Here is an 18173-nt window from a genome sequence, read left to right on the forward strand (position 1 = left end):
TCTGTGCACTTCACTTACTGCCTAAGGCACGACAGACAGATCTTTTAATATCCACTTGCCTGAATGTTAATGTCTGCCCACAGAAGTAAGTGGGAGCGCTGGAGTAGAGAACACCGGACGATTCAGCATCATTCCGAAGCGCTATGTTTCTTCGACTGCTCAGACTGTACCCCTCAAAGCCAGCTGTCCACTCTTTTTAAAAAGCAAAGATATTGTAAATTGTTAGAATCTTTTGGGGAAAATCTTCAACACAGACACATTAAATAAAACTTGGAAGTGGAAGACGCTACTTAGGGTTCATGGGCAAGTTCAATGAAAGGAAAAATTCAGTGACAGGGTGTCATGGTCAATTCTACAAATCACAAGAAAGATTTTAGTCTCTTCCTACACATTTCTGGCAAGGAAGATCAAATAAGTGTTACCTCTTACCTAATAAAATCACGTTTGAGCTTATTCCAACCTGATTAAGAAGTAATTAACTGAGTCTAAATCTTTTTTTTCTTCTAAATCTTTTTTAAAAGTTATATAGGAGAGGTCAATTTTGGATCATAAGACTTCTAAGAAAAAGCCTCTATCAAGATATATGTTGAAGGTTTGGGTCAAATATTGCAGTCTTCTAATGCAATATTTAAAATCTTTGGTTTTAGGGATGCTTATAATCCTGCCTGGCACTATTCGGGGACTCTGGAGATAAGAACAAATGAAAATTTCTCAAAATTCACATGAAGTAATTTGAGCAGGAAGTAAAAGACATATTCCATGTTATTCTCCATCAATTCAGGGTTTATCCTTAGGAAAAAGGGTTGTCAGTGTGCTGCCTTTAGCACAGGATACGTGTACTCATACAGTTAAGCTTCAGGAGTGAGAAGGCAACAGCATACCATGAGGCACCAGCGTGGAATGACCTATCTGGGGGACACTCCAAGGACTCCACTCCTGTCGGCCATCTCCTCGGGCGCAGACTCTGAACTGATAATCAACATTGGGGTCTATGTGCAATACTATGAATTCAGTTTCAGAGCCTACATACACGTCCTCAAAATGACTGGAAGTACATTTACGGAACTGGAGCCTGTAATCCTGGGCGGTAAAGTCGTCATCCACCTGAGGAGAAAGGCTTTACGTTAGGTAAAAGTCAGAGAATAACTTCTCTCAGCATCACTACTAGGAACTTTGAATGGGGGCATTTGGGGCCAAGCATACAGGCCCACATGCTGAATATGGGCTCTTCTCAGGAAGGTCAGAGGAAACGTGCCATTATTATTTCCCTTATTGAACCATGTGTTTTATAACCCCAGTCTGATATGAAAAAAATCTGTTTCCTCTGAAGTAATGGCATGTCTTTTAAACAATTAATGCCAAAGATAAGACATTCAAAATTCAAAGACAAGTATCCCAAAACTACATTATTCATATAACCAAGAGAGAGCTAATATCTGAAATATATAAAGGACTCCTTAAAATTAATAGAAGACAGGGCTTCCCTGGTGGCACAGTGGTTAAGAATCTGCCTGCCAATGCAGGGACACAGGTTCAAGCCCTGGTCCGGGAAGACCCCACATGCTGCGGAGCAACAAAGCCTGTGCGCCACAACTACTGAGCCTGCACTCTAGAGCCCACAAACCACAACTACTGAGCCTACATGCCACAACTACTGAAGCCCATGAGCCTAGAGCCCGTGCTCCGCAACAAGAGAAGCCACCACAATGAGAAGTCTGTGCACCGCAACGAAGAGTAGCCCCCACTCACTGCAACCAGAGAAGAGCCTGCAAACAGCAATGAAGACCCAACGCAGCCAAATAAATAAATTAATTAAATAAAACAGTAAAATAAATAAATTTTTTAAAAAATTAATAGAAGACAAACCACCCAATAAGGGAAATGGGCAAAAGACATGAATAAGCATTCTAGAGAATAAGAAATGGAAGCAGCCAAAAATATATAAAAATATTTAACCTAATTTGTAGTATGGTAAATACAATCAAAACCCACAATGAGATACCATATTGGCAAAAATATAAAGTCTGACAATGCCAAGTATTGGTCAGGATGCAGAGTAAGAGGAACACATACACTACAGGCAGAAGTATACTCTGGGACAGTCACTTTGGAAAGAGTTTGGTATTTCCTATTAGAGTATAGATCCAATACTCTTAAGACCTCATAATTTTATGGCTAGGTATATGCTTTAGAAAAAAATCTTAAATGTGTACACAAGGAAGTATGAATAATAATGGTTACAGCAAAAAAACTGGAAACTGTAGGTCCACAGATAGGCAAAAGAATAGAAATGGAGTAAGAGTCTTTATTTAGAACCAACAAAAGCATCTCTACTTCTTTCTTCTATACAAGGGTGTCAATTTTAAAAATCGCATTAAAAACAACAAAAAAATCAATTAATTAAAAAACAAACCAAAAAATTGGAAAAAATAAAAATTAAAATCCCATTTAAGAAAATAGTTTCCAGAAGCTGACCACCCACCTCTGAATGATGTTATCTGTCAACAGCCAAGACATCATGACTCATCTGGACATGGTTTTTATCTAAAATATGGTAATTCACACGCATAATATGATTTAATACACAAAATTCTTGGCAATGCTGAGAGTGTGAAAAAAACATACTTTAAGACTTTATTTCAGAGGTATTAGTTCAGTGTCGAACAGAAAAATATCCAACACCCAATATTCACTATCACCTTCTGCCTTTTCTAATTCTGAGCAATCTTCAACTCACCAAGAGTTAAGTTTGGGAAATATGTGATGGGAAACAACATTTCGACACAGAGATTTCATAAAGTACCTTCAAAACTGTTTATCCCAACTGGAAGAGCTACCTCAGTTCAAGTTCCCTGTGACCTTAGTTGTAAAGCAAAGGGCACTTTTGTTCATGAAGAGAAGAAAATATTCAAAGGCAACTAATAAAAAAAAATTGTAAAGGCCCCCAAATCTCAAATCCATAATGCTGAAGCCATTTCTACAATCCTGAATTACGTACCTTACACCATCGTACGATGATGCCTCCGGGTTTCTCTATCAATTCTTCTATCTGTACTGGTGGGCGAGATGCTACTGTTCCATGCTTGAAAATATGGTCTTTCACTATGTTAAGAATTGAGTCATCCAACTGAGCAGATAAGCAAGGCACATCAACCAGTAAAGGCACCTCTGGTAAGCTGAGGAAACAAAGCTCATGTGTTTATAAGGCTTTTAACTGAGAGTTAAAAATACAAGGGAGTATAGCCTTGAAGAACTGCAAATCACTATGCCGTACACCTGAAACGTATACAACACTGTAAATCAACTATATCTCAATTTTTAAAAAAATAACAAGGAATATTTTATTTATTTATTTTTGGCCACACTGCACAGCTTGTGGGATCTTAGTTCTCAGACCAGGGATCAAACCCAGGCCCTCAGCAGTGAAGGCGTGGAGTCCTAACCACTGGACTACCACGGAATTCCCCAACAAAAAATACTGTAGATCAGTCACATACTGTAACAGTGCAGAAGCCCCCAGTAAATAATGCTAATGGCAGTGGGGGTTTTGCAAGATATTACATTAAAATTCTCTTCCCAAATAAATAAAAGGAACGAGAGAAAATGGGTAGGATCACAACCATCAAGTTTATAGCAAAAGATCTGGTTTACTGAGCTATGACTCAGTTTTGTTTGTTTTAATTGAAGTGTAGTTGATTTACAATGTTGTGTTCATTTCTGCTGTACAGCAAAGTAATTCAGTTATATACATATACATTCTTTTTTATATTCTTTTCCATTATGGTTTATCACAGGATATTGAATATAGTTCCCTGTGCTATACAGTAGGACTTTGTTGTCTGAGCTATGACTTTGTTCAGATTTTTTTAAACTAACAATTCTCTTACACATTAGGATTGCAGAAAATCGGTAGTAATTCTATACCAGAGATTACAATCACAACTATTTCATACTAGTAATACTGGTAATGGGCAGTGAAAACTTGAGAAATACATTTTCTATATCCCTGAATCAGAATTTTTAACCGGGGAAAAGAAAAGCGGACAGCTTAAGCCCAAGAGACACTAACTCTTTTACCTGTCCAACTGGATGTGTGAGGCCTTTTTGGTAAAGCTCCACAGTTTTTCATTCTGTTCTCCTACACCACCCAGAATGGCGATCTCACCTACAATCAGGAATAAGAGAACTAGTACAGGGGAAAATGGTCACATTATAAACTAATCAACACAACCCGTGTCTAAGTGGGTCTCTGGTTCTCTTGAAAACAATTCTTAAGTGTTGTCACAAATTCCCCAAAAGTAAATGTAGAAACTATTTTACGAACTTCCCTGGTGGCGCAGTGGTTAAGAATCCGCCTGCCAATACAGGGGACACGGGTTCAAGCCCCTGCCTGGGAAGATCCCACATGTCGTGGAGGAACTAAGCCTGTGAGGCACAACTACTGAGCCTGCGTGCCACAACTACTGTGCCCGCACGCCTAGAGTCCATGCTCCGCAACAAAGAGAAGCCACCGCAATGAGAGGCCTGCACACCACAACAAAGAGTAGCCCTCACTCGTCGCCACTAGAGAAAGCCCGCGCGCAGCAACGAAGACCCAATGCAGCAAAAAATAAACAAATAAGAAACTATTTTAGAAACGACTTTAAGGTTAAACGCAAGAGGAAGGGGGTACACAATGACAACATTCTGCCAGAGATGAAAGATTCTGCTCTACAAATGGAAACTTGGTTTGTCAACCAATTTTATGCAAGGCATAAGTCCCAGGGACCTCTTCCCATCTCCCCTACAGAATCTTTATCAACTCCAATAGGAGTCAGTGCAAATATTATCCTGACATCAGCAATAGGGGGAAGGGTCATATAAAGGAAGTATTATATAAAGTCATAAGAAAATGATCAACATCTCTGTCCTTCCACAGCCCTAAAGAACACTACTAGAACTGTTTTCCATCTCAGTACACCCTGGAGTTACTCAAGTGTTTTGAGACCGTATGAGATGACCTTCCACCCTTACCAAAAGGAAAACAGACACACTGAACACTGCCTCAAAATCCTAAAAATTTCATAAATAAGTTTTTAATCCCTCGGGAAGGGAGGGGAGGAAAAAGTTTGCAATTTAAAACATTTCTGAAGTATATAAAAAAAAAATCAGATGCTGCAACAAGCATGTATGTGTCTCAAAGGATTTATTTTCTAAAATAAAAACATTGGTCAAGCCTCGTGGTGATTGGTATACACTCCTGACCTGTGCTGAACTGCTGCTGAGTTTGTTTCCAAATGCTAAGCGCCCAGGGAAAGACATTCTGAAGTCCTGCTAAGAAGAATTCTCTCAAAGGCACTGATATTGTCAGTGGCAAATAAACACTTCTCCTTGAAGATAAGACAAAAATGTAATTAGTGTGTAAAGATAACATTAGTACTATATTCTAAGTGTGACCAAAAAGGAGACTAACTTCCAGCTGGAGTGACAGAGCTGGGAGCCAGCCAAGCACACTTTTTTTTTTTTTTGCAGTACGCGGGCCTCTCACTGCTGTGGCCTCTCCCGTTGCGGAGCACAGGCTCCGGACGCGCAGGCCCAACGGCCATGACTCACGGGTCCAGCCACTCCTCGGCACGTGGGATCCTCCCGGACCAGGGCACGAACCCGCGTCCCCTGCATCGGCAGGCGGACTCCCAACCACTGCGCCACCAGGGAAGCCCCAAGCACACTTTTTTTTTTTTTTTTTTTCCGTACGCGGGCCTCTCACTGTTGTGGCCTCTCCCGTTGCGGAGCACAGGCTCCGGACGCGCAGGCTCAGCGGCCATGGCTCACGGGCCCAGCCGCTCCGCGGCATATGGGATCCTCCCAGACCGGGGCACGAACCCGTATCCCCTGCACCGGCAGGCGGACTCTCAACCACTGCGCCACCAGGGAGGCCCCCAAGCACACTTTTTATCCTATGCCACTCACAGCACTCATCGAAGAACCAATGGTATTCAGTCTCCTTCCCTGGATCCTTTTTCCTCAACTGCCCTTTAAATACTGACGTCCCTCAGAGTCCCATCTTCTGTAGCCTTCTCTTTTCATACTGTACACTATCTCTTGATCGTTTTACTTATTCCCATGGATTCAGAGGTGACATACACACCATTCACTGCCACATTGACATCTCCAGGTATGATCTCTCTCCTAATCATCACACCCACATTCCCAACTCCTGGCATCTCCGGCACCTTGAACTAACATACCCCAAACCAACTGTCTAACTACCCACCCTCCCCCTTCATATTCTGTGTCAGTCAACGGCACAATTTACCGGTCGTTTAAAATCACGCTGAGTTGGGTCATCCTAAATTCTTCTCTTTCTCCTTCATCCTATAACCAGGCAATCACCAATAATCAACACTTACGGCTCAGTAAGATCACCATTAATTCTATCTCCAAAATATCTTTTTTTTAAATTTTATGTTTATTTATTCATTCATTCATTCATTTTTGGCTGCGTTGGGTCTTTGTGGCTGCGCGTGGGTTTTCTCTAGTGGCGGTGAATGAGGGGCTACTCTTCATTGCAGTGCACAGGCTTCTCACTGTGGTGGCTTCTCTTGTTGCAGAGCATGGGTTCTAGGTGCACGGGCTTCAGTCGCTGTGGCGCGTGGGCTCTGCAGTTGTGGCTCACGGGGTCTAGAGTGCAGGCTCAGTCGTTGTGGCACACGGGCTTCATTGCTCCGCGGCATGTGGGACCTTCCCAGACCAGGGATGGAACCCGTGTCCCCTGCAGTGGCAGGCCGATTCTTAACCCCTGCGCCACCGGGGAAGCCCCTCCGAAAACTCTTAAAACCTGCCCCGCCTCATCTTCGCCTGTCACCGTCTCCATCGCTTCCTATCTGACTGCTGCCATGACTGCCTCATCGGTCACTCTTACTTCCTTACAACCTCGAACGCAGTCCCCAAACGGTGGGCGGTGTCGTGTTTTGAAAGTGCAAATCTGACTGTGTAACTCTGCTGCCTAAAATACCGCATTCAATACCTCCCAGATATGCCATTCACTTTACTCTTGACGTTACTTCTGCTTTCCATCGTGCTGTGACCTCCTTTTCTTCCTTTGCCTGCTTGACGAATTTCTTCAAGCCTCGGGGGAACTCCTCCTATAGAAAGCCACCCTACACTCTTCCAGAGGTAAGCGTTTCCCCTTCTGTGCTCCCGTGAGGTCTTAGATCTCTCTCATCGTGTGTGCTTCTCTCACTGGGCTGTGAACCCCAAAGGGCAGAACTTATTGCCTTTTTATTGAATGTACCTGACAAAGACCTACAGGAGGGAAGGAGGGGAGGTAGGTAGATGCGGAGACAGGAAGGCAGCAAGGCAAGACCCGAGCATGCTTTAACCAAAATAACGGACTAAAGTTAGGGATAGAACCACTGCCATTTCAGGAGTAAACACCAATCCTACTCCTTAATCTCTAAAAAGGAAGATGGCAGGAAATCCTATAAACCACTGACACTCTGAAAAATATGTGAACAGACTCAAAATGACGGTAAAATACTGTGTTAACAGAACCATGAGAAAAATCATTTAGTCCTTATTTTGTAAATGATTATAATTAGTACATTAATTGCACTTACCCTGGGATACCTCACTGTACACCTGTCATCCTATATCACAAACTGTCCCAAGGTACGAATAGCCTAAGCACCCCACAGATGGCAGGAAGCCTGCTAGAACCCTGAGATACCAGCAGTGTCAATCTGAATGTGCTGCGTTTAATGGGCCCCCTGGACTCCCCACCTTCTTGGACTAAGTCCGCTGCAGTGTTAACTCCGTGCTCTATCAGCTTCTGGCAGTCATCTAGTGGTTTAATGGTCTCCTGTTCAATGGTGTCCACCTCTTGCAAAAGGGTCACTAATCGCTCATCCAGGAGCTTCCCAAGGGTTCCTTTCAAATCATTAAAATGCTGTTTGAGGACATCTCTCGTCTGGGATGCACTCTCTTTGATCTGAAAAGAAATAACATAAAAACTCAGAATCAGAATCTCTAGAAGAGGCTAATCCACAGGCATCACCCCTAATAATCTCAAGGCACTACACAACAAGCACCTTCCATTCAATGATAAACCAAATGTGATTCATTTGTGCAAACTTGCAGAATTCCATAGAGTTGGCCTTCAGCTGAGACAGAATGGTCCCATCATTCGCAACTATGTCAATCTGGCTAAGTTAATTAAACACACCATGCCTCAATTCCCTTATTTATCAAATGAGTATAACAATGCTTGCTTCATGGAGTGACTGCGAAGATTAAATAAAAATAGTCTATGTACCGCACTTGGTAAAATAATGGGCACACTTGTTCTCAATAAATAAACGTTAGAAATAAATATTATCTGCACAAAGTAGTTCTTGGAAATAATACATTTCAGTACCAAAAAAAAATTAAATTAAGAGGAGATTAAAATTCATTTTACTGAAAAGCAATAAAGAAACGGTAGATTAAAAAACCACAATACGGGGACTTCCCTGGTGGCGCAGGGGTTAGGAATCCGCCTGCCAAAGCAGGGGACACAGGTTCGAGCCCTGGTCTAGGAAGATCCCACATGCTGCGGAGCAACTAAGCCCGTGCACCACAGCTAGTGAGCCTGCACTCTAGAGCCCACGAGCCACAACTACTGAGCCCACATACCACAGCTACTGAAGCCCACGTGCCTAGAGCCTGTGCTCTGCAACTAGAGAAGCCACCGCGATGAGAAGACTGCACACTGCAACGAAGACCGAACACAGCCAAATAAATAAATAAATTTATATTAGAAAAAAGAAGAATAGCTATTTAAAAAAACACAATACAAAAAAAATCACTTCATGGACAACATGCCCTCCTTATGGTAAAAGAAAACTAAGAATTTATTCATAATCCAAAAGGTTCAGAGGAGGCAGAAGACAGATGTTCAGGAAAAACACACATCTGGGACAATGACTTCATCCTTTTTGAGTCATGGTCCTCTTTGTGAATCTCAATAAGAGGTTTATAAGCCTTCTTCCCAGAAAAATGAATAAACCCTACCCAAAAGAAATTTATTCAATTTCAGAGATTACCAATTCCCTCAGATCCCAACCATGGCTTGCTCAGAGCAGTAATTCTGAAACTTGCTTTGCAGAAGAATCACGTATCATACAATTGCATCCTGTTATAGTTCAGATGGCAGGGCTCCATCCCAGAACCAGCTTGGAGACGGGGCTGGGGGAGCGTATGGGCAGAGTTCTTTTTCACAAGCACACCTGTGACTCTGCAGCCCAAATTTTGAGAAACACTACCCTAGGTCCACAGAGCCCAGATTAAGCACTGCTGTTCGAGGAGATATGACAGGAAAATCTTTACATCTCACAGATATTTTGAAAACAAGTCAGTTGGCTATATAGACACCGGATTTTTTTTTTTTAAGAATACAGATAACACACAATTCACTTTTTCTCACTTAACAGGAAAATTCAAACTATAAGCCAAACATTCAGTTGAATTAAAGCAAACTCATACTTTACTTTGCAGATATTATCATATTAGTTTCCTAAGACATGTTATGTTTACTACCCTAACCCTTTGCTAACTTGATCTTAGCAAGAGCATTTGGCGTCCAAGAAAAATACACCAAGAAAAGAACATATCAAAATATGGATAAAGTACAATATTTCAACAGTTAATAGAGAAATTTAGAAAACTTTCTATTTATTCTCTAACACTAAAATTAAAAAGAATACAAAACTGTTGTCCAAAAATGTTCACAACCATGTAAAAACAAAAGATGCCCACGTCTAAGGACTACAAAGAAACACAGGAAAAAAAAAATGGGTTTGATTGGCTGGGGTGAGGAGATCACAGAAACAATTTTTTACCCTTTTGACATTAATGTAAGTTATGATGGTATTTGTGCGGTAAGTGAAAGAATTTCTTAAATCATAAAGAAAAAGAGAAATCCTAATTTAAGTTTAATTGTTAACTAATCTCTGTAAAGTTACTAGAGAACTTCTAAACCCAAGTCGAAGTTTAAAAAAATCAGGGGGCGGGTATATTCAAAATGTCCTTGATTTGGTGCATCACCAACTGTAGGATCCTTGAGAATCAGGCCCTAACATACATAGCACCTAGCAAATAAATGTTCAATGAAATTAAATTAATCGTGTATGTTTTTAAGACCTTTTAAAAAGAACCAGGAAAAGAATGCCTTATGATTCTGATACATCTCACCTGGAATATTGTTAGAAATGCAAAATCTCAGGCCCCACCCAGAATTACTGGATCAGAAGCTGCATTGGTAACAAGATCCCCAGGTGATTCATACAGACCTTACAGATACCAGAATAAATGAAGACAACGTGTTGGAGCACCCTCACCACCGGGAGGAAATTCTGCAGTCAAGCGCTGTACCAGTGAGGTCCTATCTCCCTCTTCAACGGACACCGCACACACAGGAAGTGCACTGGTTAGGTAAAGTCAATTTCCTCTTTAGGAAGAATTCAAAAGCTCCTTCAAATGCTGCAGAGCTCCACTACGTTTTGTTTTTGTTTCAGAACCTCAGAAAAAAAGGAAGTGTGTGAGCACAAAGCAGTGAGAGGGCCAGCGAAGGGAGAATCCATTTCCAAATCCACCTCCCGCAATTTCATTGTAAATTTGACTCCTTTTTGTTCATAGATTCCCGACCATTGCTGTTTCAAGCTTGACACTACCTTGGCATCATTTTCTTCTCCCTGAAATAGTTCATAACTCAAAGCCACAGCCACCTTTAATCGAATCATGTAACTAATCAAGTTCATTCGCTCGGCTTTTAATAAAACTAATTATAAAATGCGAACTTCGCTGCTGAGTGAATTTCTTCATATTTGATGTGGTACCATGGTCCAGTGTGGTCACTGTTAGCTCATTCAATCTTCCCAACAACTCTGAGAGGTAGGTCTGTATTGTCTACGCTGACGAAAGTAAAGCTCAAGGAAGTCAAATAACTTCCCCACGGCTTCCCAGTGCCAGAAACAGTGTGACTCCAAGGACCATGGTCTGTCCATTACACCAAGCTGGTTAGTGCTTACAGACCCCATTTTAAAGCATTCCTGTACACCAGTAAATTATGTATTGGCTGAAGACATTTCCTGCTGCAACGTGTATTTCTTGTCCTTGCATAAAGAATCATGTGGTAGATTCCATATATATGTGTCAGCATATGGTATTTGTCTTTCTTTCTGACTTACTTCACTCTGTATGACAGACTCTAGGACCATCCACCTCACTACAAATAACTCAATTTCATTTCTTTTTATGGCTAAATAATATTCCATTGTATATATGTGCCACATCTTCTTTATCCATTCATCTGTCGATGGACACTTAGGTTGCTTCCATGTCCTGGCTATTGTAAATAGTGCTGCAGTGAACATTGGGGTGCATGTGTCTTTCTGAATTATGGTTTTCTTAGGGTATATGCCCAGTAGTGGGACTGCTGGGTCATATGGTAGTTCTATTTTTAGTTTTTTAAGGAACCTCCATACTGCTCTCCATAGTGGCTGTATCAGTTTACATTCCCACCAACAGTACAAGGGAGGGAGACGCAAGAGGGAGGGAATATGGGGATATATGTATACATGTAGCTGATACACTTTGTTATATAGCAGAAACTAACACAACACTGTAAAGCAATTATACTCCAATAAAGATGTTGAAAAAAAAATGTAGTAGACAACCACTCAGGGCAAAACAACTGTGATGGTTTGTAACAAAGTAAATTTAAGAAAAATACAAATGATACACAACTCAAGGTCTCAAAAGGGAAACTGTAATATACACTGTTTATGTTGATTAACAATATTCAGAACGAATTTTCTACTAAAATCTCTCCTGTAACAGACCATTAAATCTTATTTACAAAGATTCCACTGCAGTTGACTCTAATTCCAAAGCAACTGTATTTTTAAAGTTTTAACATGAGGATAAGTTCTCAAAATGCCAAAAAGTCATCAAGCTTATACATCAATACTAAGCCATGCAAAAGCCTAGTAAATATATACTTCACAGCCCTCCAAGACAACAGTGACTGATACTTTCCTCTAGAGTTTAGCTACTAAAATGTCATAAAACCTACCTAGAATCTGATTTAAGACACCTGGTCTTAACTGGCAATATACAGTTGCTCTATCTATAATATAACACAACATAACGTGTGTGTTTCAGGAAATTAAGTAACTGGAATCTCCTCTACCTCCTCTGAAACATGCATTTTCATGACTTTATAGAAGAAAAGAATTTTTATCCTCCAAGTGTAATCTCAGAATTTATTTTCCCAATTGTTTTGCTTACAGGAAACTAAAACTATTTTAAAATTAGAGACTGGCTTTAAACGCTACTAGCTAACAAGAACATAGGGATCAAAAATAAAAGGCAAAGATAAAAAATAGTCAACTGAAATTGAAGAAGCTAACCAAAATGTTTCTTCTCAGTTCATATGAAATGTACTGCATTAGCTATGTGTCTTCACACTGACACCAAGATATTAGTCATTAAAAATAATAATGGCAATAATAACAATACAACGGCAGCTCCCACCTACTGAACACCTACTGTGTACCAGGTACTTATACCCATGGTCTCATTTAAATTCTACCACAACCCAGTGAAAAGCTAGTCAAGTGGCAGGAAATCTGAACTGTCTGCTTCATGTATGGACTCATATGTGCTGCTACATTTCCTTCTTGTCTCTTACAGTTAGGCTTTTTGTGTTTTTAAAAAAATATTCATTTATTTATTTGGCTGTGCTGGGTCTTAGTTGCAGTATGCAGGATCTAGTTCCCTGACCAGGGATCAAAACCAGGCCCCTGCATTGGCAGCGTGGAGTCTTAACCACTGGACCACCAAGGAAGTCCCTACAGTTACGTTTTTTTAAAACATGCTTATTAAAACTTTCAAAAAGAAAATCCTGATTATATCAGTTGGTAGTCTGTTACATTAATGGCCCCAATGAACCAGGAACCATGCCTTGTGGTACTCATATCCTCATGCAGACCTCTCCCCTGGACAGGAGGCTGGCCCGGTGACTAGCAATGCAGTCACATGTGCATCGTTATAGAGTGGAACTGAGCTGTGCCAACTCCAGGCCTCAGCCTCAAGACTACCTGGCAACTTCTGCTTCTGCACTGCGGGGGTTCCTGAGCCACTGCGTAAGAAGCACGGCTATCGGGGCTTCCCTGGTGGCGCAGTGGTTAAGAATCCGCCTGCCAATGCAGGGGACGCGGGTTCAAGCCCTGGTCCAGGAAGATCCCACATGCCGTGGAGCAACAAAGCCCGTGCACCACAAGTATTGAGCCTGTGCTCTAGAGCCCGCAAGCCACAACTACTGAAGCCCGTGTGCCTAGAGCCTATGCTCCGCCACGAGAGAAGCCACCGCACCGAGAAGCCCGCGCACCGCAACCAAGAGTGGCTCCCACTCAACACAACTAGAGAAAGCCCGCGCGCAGCAACAAAGACCCAACACAGCCAAAAGTAAATTAATTAATCTAAAAAAAAAAAAAAGAAGCATGGCTATCTTTCTTGAGAGAACAAGTGGAAGGGGAAGGAGAGTGAGAGGAGTGGGAGGAAGAGTGTGGGAGGGAGAGAGAGAGCTTGGCATCCAGGCTCCGCCATGCCAGCATTCCAGCTGAGTCCTGCTACTACTTAAGGCTCCAAACAGGTAAGTAAATGTTCTATCTTGAACAATCCAGCCTCAGCTGCCATCTGACTGCAATTACATGAGAGCTACCAGCAAAATCAGAACTGCCCAACTGAGCCCTGGTTAATCCCCCGAATACTAAGCAAATGGTTGCCTTTTAAGCCATTATGCTTTGGCATAGTTTATTATGTAGTGACAAATAACCAAATCATGATAAAACAAATGTTTAATTCTTGATTATCTGCATTAGTGAATAGGGTGCCTATAGTCAAGACTACGAACAACCTAAAAAGAATGTCTGCAAAATCACACCCACAACATTCATAAAGGCATCCATTCTATATTTATTGAGGTCTCGTGCCAGGAATGGGGTTATAAAGATGAATAAGGCATGATCCTGACCTCAAAAAACTATCATTCTAGTAAAGGAGACAGTTGTATGCACACGTAACTATAGTAAAAAGTATTAAATCCTTCTGTAAGTGAGAGCCACAAACTGCCATCAGAGCTCAAAAAGGTCATTCTGCTGGGAAAGAGTGTGGAGACATGTAAAGAATAAGTTACCAGTTGGAGAAGTAGGGGAGGTCACCTTGAATAAGAATAATATTTGGTGGTATGATTTCTATGGCTAATATTTATTAAGCAGTTCATATGTCCCAGGCATCGTGCTAAACGTTTTACATACATTTCTCATTTTAATTCCCACACTGGCCAAGTAAAGTAGGTACTATCCTTATCTACATTGTACAGATAAGGAAGTGAGGCGTCAGGAAAGTTAAATTTCTCAAGGCCTCACACCTAATAGGGGCAAATGCAAAAAAAGTAAAATAACTGCAAATATAAATGATTCATGGATACCCCTCAAAAATAAAAGCCTGTCCCAGGAATTCCCTGGTGGTCCAGTGGTTAGGACTCGGCATTTTCACTGCCAGGGCCCAGGGGCCCGGGTTTGATCCCTGGTTGGGGAACTAAGATCCCACAAGTCAGGCAGTGTGGCCAAAAACAATTAAAAATAAAAATTAAAAAAAAGTCTGTCCTGCATTTGTTTGGCTTTAGATCACAAATTAGCCATATTATTTACCAGGTTTCTAGTAATAAGAACAGTTCTTCTCTATCAAATTTAAATTTACATTACATTCTATATTAAAAAAAAATTCTACACAGAGAGAAACTGGACTCCTCTGTGACACGCACTTTTTGAGGTTAACATTACAGACTCTGAATGCTTGTTTAAATTCTCATTTATATCCTACATTTCAAGTGAGGTTTGGACTCAACAAGCAGCTTTCAGAGTGTCGTGTTTAAAGACAATTTGTGAAAAGACTTAAAAAAGGATGACTGAAAAGCCAATGTAAATATGTGGTTTTTGCACACAAATATATGTGCAGCTTCTTTTTCCCCTTGGTAGTTGATTATTTAGTGTTGCTTCTAGAGCTTTGCTTCCAGTATTTTGGCATATTTGAATCAATACATTTTCAGCCTACCACCAACAAATGCTCCATAAGTACCTATGTAATAGACTATTCACCTTTGCATTAAAAATTAGACTGTACGTGGGAAATTTTTCATAATGCTTATGATATAATGCTAACCAAAAGAAAACAACAGATATAAAGTTGCATATACAGCAGTCTTTCAATTTGGCAAAATAAAATGTCTAGAAGGATACACCAAAATGTTAACAGTGGTTGTCTGTAAGGAGTAGAATTATGGGTGATTTTCAGATTATTTCATCTTTTCTTGGTTTTCCCCAGCTCCAGATTTAACCTTTTCTTCGGACACTATAATAGGGGCATTTTAAGTACTACTGCAGTAACAGATTATTTTCAAACAGATTTTTTGGACTGTTTTGAAAACGGGTAACAGAAGGGGAAGTGGGAGATAAAAGAAGCAATAACAGCTTTCTTTTCTTCGCTGAGCTACTAAGACTTCCTGCCCTGGTTTTCTGAAATAACTTTTTCCCCCCACTGAGTTCTCTATCTGTTCCAGTCTTTAACTAGTATGCTACGTGTTTTCAAATCCTGTGAGAATAATGATCTATGGAGAACCTGGTATTGTACGTTAGGAATATCAGAGTTCCTAATAAGATCTTCAAAAAATTGTCTGAAATCATCTATTAAAAAATTAAAAACAAAATACTATGAGAGGGCTTCCCTGGTGGCACAGTGGTTGAGAATCCACCTGCCAAGGCAGGGGACACGGGTTCAAGCCCTGGTCTGAGAAGATCCCACATGCTGCGGAGCAACTAAGCCCGTGCGCCACAACTACTGAGCCTGCGCTCTAGAGCCTGCGAGCCACAACTACTGAGGCCCGCGTGCCTAGAGCCCGTGCTCCGCAATAAGACAGCCACCACAATGAGAAGCCCACGCACCGCAATGAAGGGCAGCCCCCGCTCGCTGCAACTAGAGAAAGCCCAGGTGCAGCAACGAAGACTCAACGCAGCCAAAAATAAAAATAAATAAAACAAATAAATTTAAAAAAATACTATGAGAGACAAATGGTCACAATACAGATGTTAAGACACGCTAGGACAAGTATTGGCTTGAGATCGTCAATTATTCACTTGTCTGTCACTGCATAATTATCTAAACCCATGTTGTTTCAAACAGTGTTTTAATCTTGAGGATAAACCACAGCAGTTTACAACAACACACCTATGGTTCAGGATAAACTACAGAAATCGGTAGAGAGCTGATGAAGAGTTAATGGTATCCTCCAAGGCACTGTGCCTCTATTTTTAATGTGCATACACATCACACCTGATGATGATTCACCAGGTCTAAGGGGGGCCTGATTGCTGCATTCTTCACAAGCTCTCAGGTCAGGATGCTACTTGCAGTAGCAACGATCAAAGGGACACCACTGCCCAGAGCTGGGCAGGGTCCTCACCAGTGTCTTAATTAGGCACCAGGATCTGGCCCTTTACTCTGAAAGGGCAGAGACTTGCTCTTGTCAACGCCCCTACAGACACCGAATCACACTAATTAAAGGCACATGAAGGCCAACCGTTCATTTTAGAGTAAATTATAACTGTACACAGACTAGAATATTGGTATTTCTCACTGCTGGCACCTCCAGTACCTCAAACTAATCCCCCTTTGATAATGTACAAACATGGAGTTTCTGGACCTGCAAAGCTTAAAGACTAGGTCCTGGGCAGTGGCAATGTCGTCAAACTAGTGTCACTCTTTGAGGCATAACTGACTGGCCAGCTGACATCACTATGTGACATCCTGATCAGCTATCTCTACTTACAACAAGCAGGAAAGTCAACCTGTAGAAATCAACAAGGGGTGAACAACACAGTGGAACTGAAATATAAAAATGAATACACAAGAATTTAGATTTTTCCTATTTGTTTTGTTTTTAGGCGGAAGAGTCTAATGACTAGCCACCAAAGGAAGGAGTATATCTGTGAGAGCAATGCTCTGTTTCCCTACCCACAGTATTTCTAGGACCTAGAAGTATCTCCGACCCACAGAATGCACCCAGTGCATATCTACTGAGTAAATGAACACATGAGTATTTAAGGAGGGTTGAAGTTAATTTCTTTGGTATTTACCTCTTAATACCAAGGATTCCAGGGAGCTATACAGAAGTATTCTTAATGATTTCAACATCAGTTACTCCAGGCTGACTGTAAATATTATCTGATTTCCTGAAGACAACGAACATCTCTCTAGTCTTTAACTTATTCAAACAGTAAGAGTGTTACAGACTACCCTTCGTTCCTACACAGAACTTCCTTTTCTCTGAAGACAGAGGGTAGGGCTTAAACTTAACCACAGAAGAGAAACTGCTACATGCTGGCAGTTGTTTTTCACACTAAAAGATTGACAGTAAAATACTGTTACTCTTGTTCCTTCTAAATTTTCGTAGCCATGATTTCCTAACAGGAGGCAAATTTTTAAAGGGTAAGATTTTTAAAGGGTAAGAAACAAAAGCAAAGATAAAAAGTATGCCAAGAGTTCCTGAAAAGGTTAAACAAAGAGTTACCACACGACCCAGCAATTCCTAAGTATATACTAAAAGAACTGAAAACATGTCTACACGAAAACTTGTACATGAATGTTCACACCAAGATTATTCATAAGAGCCAAAAAGTGAAAATAACCCAAATATCTATCAGCTGATGAATGGATAAATAAAATGTGGTATATCCACACAACAAATATTATGCAGCCACAAAAAGGACTAAAGTACAGCTACATGCTACCTCATGGATGAACCTTGAAAACATTATGCCTAAGTCAAAGAAGCCAGCCACAAGGGGCCACAGACAGTATGGTTCCATTTATATGACGTGTCCAAAATAGGCAAATCCAAATAGAGACAGAAAGTAGTTTCGTGGTTATCAGGGGCTGGAAGAGTGACAGCTAACAGGTATGGGATTTCTTTTGGGGTGATGAAAATGTTCTGGAATTAGTGGTGATGGCTGCACAACTTTGAAAATACACTAAAACTGCCGAATTGTACACTTTAAGGTATGAATTTTATGGTATGTAAATTACATATCAATTTT

The 18173-nt window shown here is 40.9% G+C and overlaps 1 protein-coding gene across 1 annotated transcript in view; it reads right to left on the reverse strand.

Annotated features, from left to right (window-relative positions):
* CRLF3 (cytokine receptor like factor 3) overlaps positions 1–18173 on the reverse strand; it is a gene marked incomplete at its 5' end in the record, with an annotated part of 45043 nt that overhangs the window by 17116 nt on the left and 9754 nt on the right. Inside the window, 5 exons of the mRNA XM_082603915.1 lie at positions 60–192; positions 882–1104; positions 2999–3176; positions 4078–4165; positions 7762–7969. Coding sequence (XP_082460041.1) covers positions 60–192; positions 882–1104; positions 2999–3176; positions 4078–4165; positions 7762–7969 — 830 coding nt within the window. The remainder of the gene's footprint in view (positions 1–59; positions 193–881; positions 1105–2998; positions 3177–4077; positions 4166–7761; positions 7970–18173) is intronic.

This window comes from Mesoplodon mirus (assembly GCF_964341445.2).
Source record: "Mesoplodon mirus genome assembly, chromosome: 18".
NCBI classification, from domain to species: Eukaryota; Metazoa; Chordata; class Mammalia; order Artiodactyla; family Ziphiidae; genus Mesoplodon; species Mesoplodon mirus.